Genomic DNA, 1,381 nt, shown 5'->3' with positions numbered 1-1,381 from the left:
GTATCTTAAAGGGAGAGGCCAGGACTGTCTATAGAATGAGAATTAGGATTAGGGAGGGGAAAAGGGTGTCCATAGGAAGTGAGACAGCTAAATGGGAAGAGGAAAGAAGTGTATGACTATGAAGTTGGGTGCTAAGGGAGGGAAATGAAGGAATTTGCAGGATAGTCAGGGAAAGGGAAGAGAAGAATGGGGGTTTATTTTAGGATGCAGATTTAAGAGCAAGGAGAGTCTGTTAGATAGAAGATTGTTATCAGAGAGGAATATGAAATAGAAATAGGATTGGAAGTGAACATTAGGAGAAGGGAAAAGTGATTCCAGGAGGGTAAAAGCAGACAAGACAAGACACAGAGAGAGAGAGAAAAAAAAAAAAGGATTTAAAGATAGGTAATGCATGGTAGCGGAAAAGAGATTATGCCAGTAAGATAGGAGATGCATTGCAAGGGAAGGGGAGGGAGGAGACGATGTCCAAAAATGAGAGGCAAAGGGATGTCATTATGATGTGAGATGAATGCAGAAGGAAGGAAGGAAGAATCCATAAAATAGGTGATGGTGTGCGTGAAAGGAAGACCCCTGAAGGCTAATGTTATCCTAGGTTGAAATTGGTCCATTATTGCAGTTGAGTTAGCTAATGTGAGTTCAATATCATAGGTTTAAAAAGGTATAATATTTGTAACAGATGGTATAACTGGGCTATTATTGTCATAAAGAAAACTTTTTTTAAGCAAGAAATATCACATATATCATTAACTTGAAGGTTTACTAGTAAAAAACTATTAGAACATAATTACCAGTACAGTAAATTTTGATAATACAATTAAACAATAATTACAGTAATTAGACTGCCTTCAAGGGAACAAAGAAATTTAGATAAAATCAAAGTTATACATATCCATACATCACAGAAACCTAGCAAATTGCAATAATGAAGTATCCATAATAAAGAAAAATAATTATCATTGAATAACATATATATTTTTCATTATTATAAAGGAATGGGAATAGATTACAAAAAAAAAAGAATAATAATAACAATAAGTAGAAAATACTCTTCACTTTTGTTTTTTTGTTTTTTTGCATATTACGGCATAACCCCCACCTAATTCTGCAACCCACCTGCAGGTGACAGCATCCAGAGTCGTGGACTTCCTAACAAGCTATGACAAAAAGGTGATCGTGCATGGCTTGAGTGTGGGCGGCTACCTCACACAAAGGGTCCTCATTGACGCCAAAGACTCGCCTATTCACATCTCCCATCAGATCTTCGACAGTTTCAGTAAGGAGACTGCTATTTAGCCTATTGTTATTATCTATATTATAATTCTGCTTGGGTTTCACCTGCACATTATGCCTGATATCAAAATCCAAGTAACCATGATTTGAA

General features: G+C 36.1%; 1 protein-coding gene across 1 annotated transcript in view; it reads left to right on the top strand.

The window, feature by feature from the left end:
* LOC119586829 overlaps positions 1–1,381 on the top strand; it is a gene marked incomplete in the record, with an annotated part of 25,585 nt that overhangs the window by 19,749 nt on the left and 4,455 nt on the right. The window contains 1 exon segment of the mRNA XM_037935553.1: positions 1,120–1,273. Within this exon segment, the coding sequence (XP_037791481.1) occupies positions 1,120–1,273 (154 nt within the window).

Source organism: Penaeus monodon, chromosome 22 (genome assembly GCF_015228065.2).
Source record: "Penaeus monodon isolate SGIC_2016 chromosome 22, NSTDA_Pmon_1, whole genome shotgun sequence".
Lineage (NCBI taxonomy): Eukaryota > Metazoa > Arthropoda > Malacostraca > Decapoda > Penaeidae > Penaeus > Penaeus monodon.
This window is presented reverse-complemented; position numbering and strand designations above follow the sequence as displayed.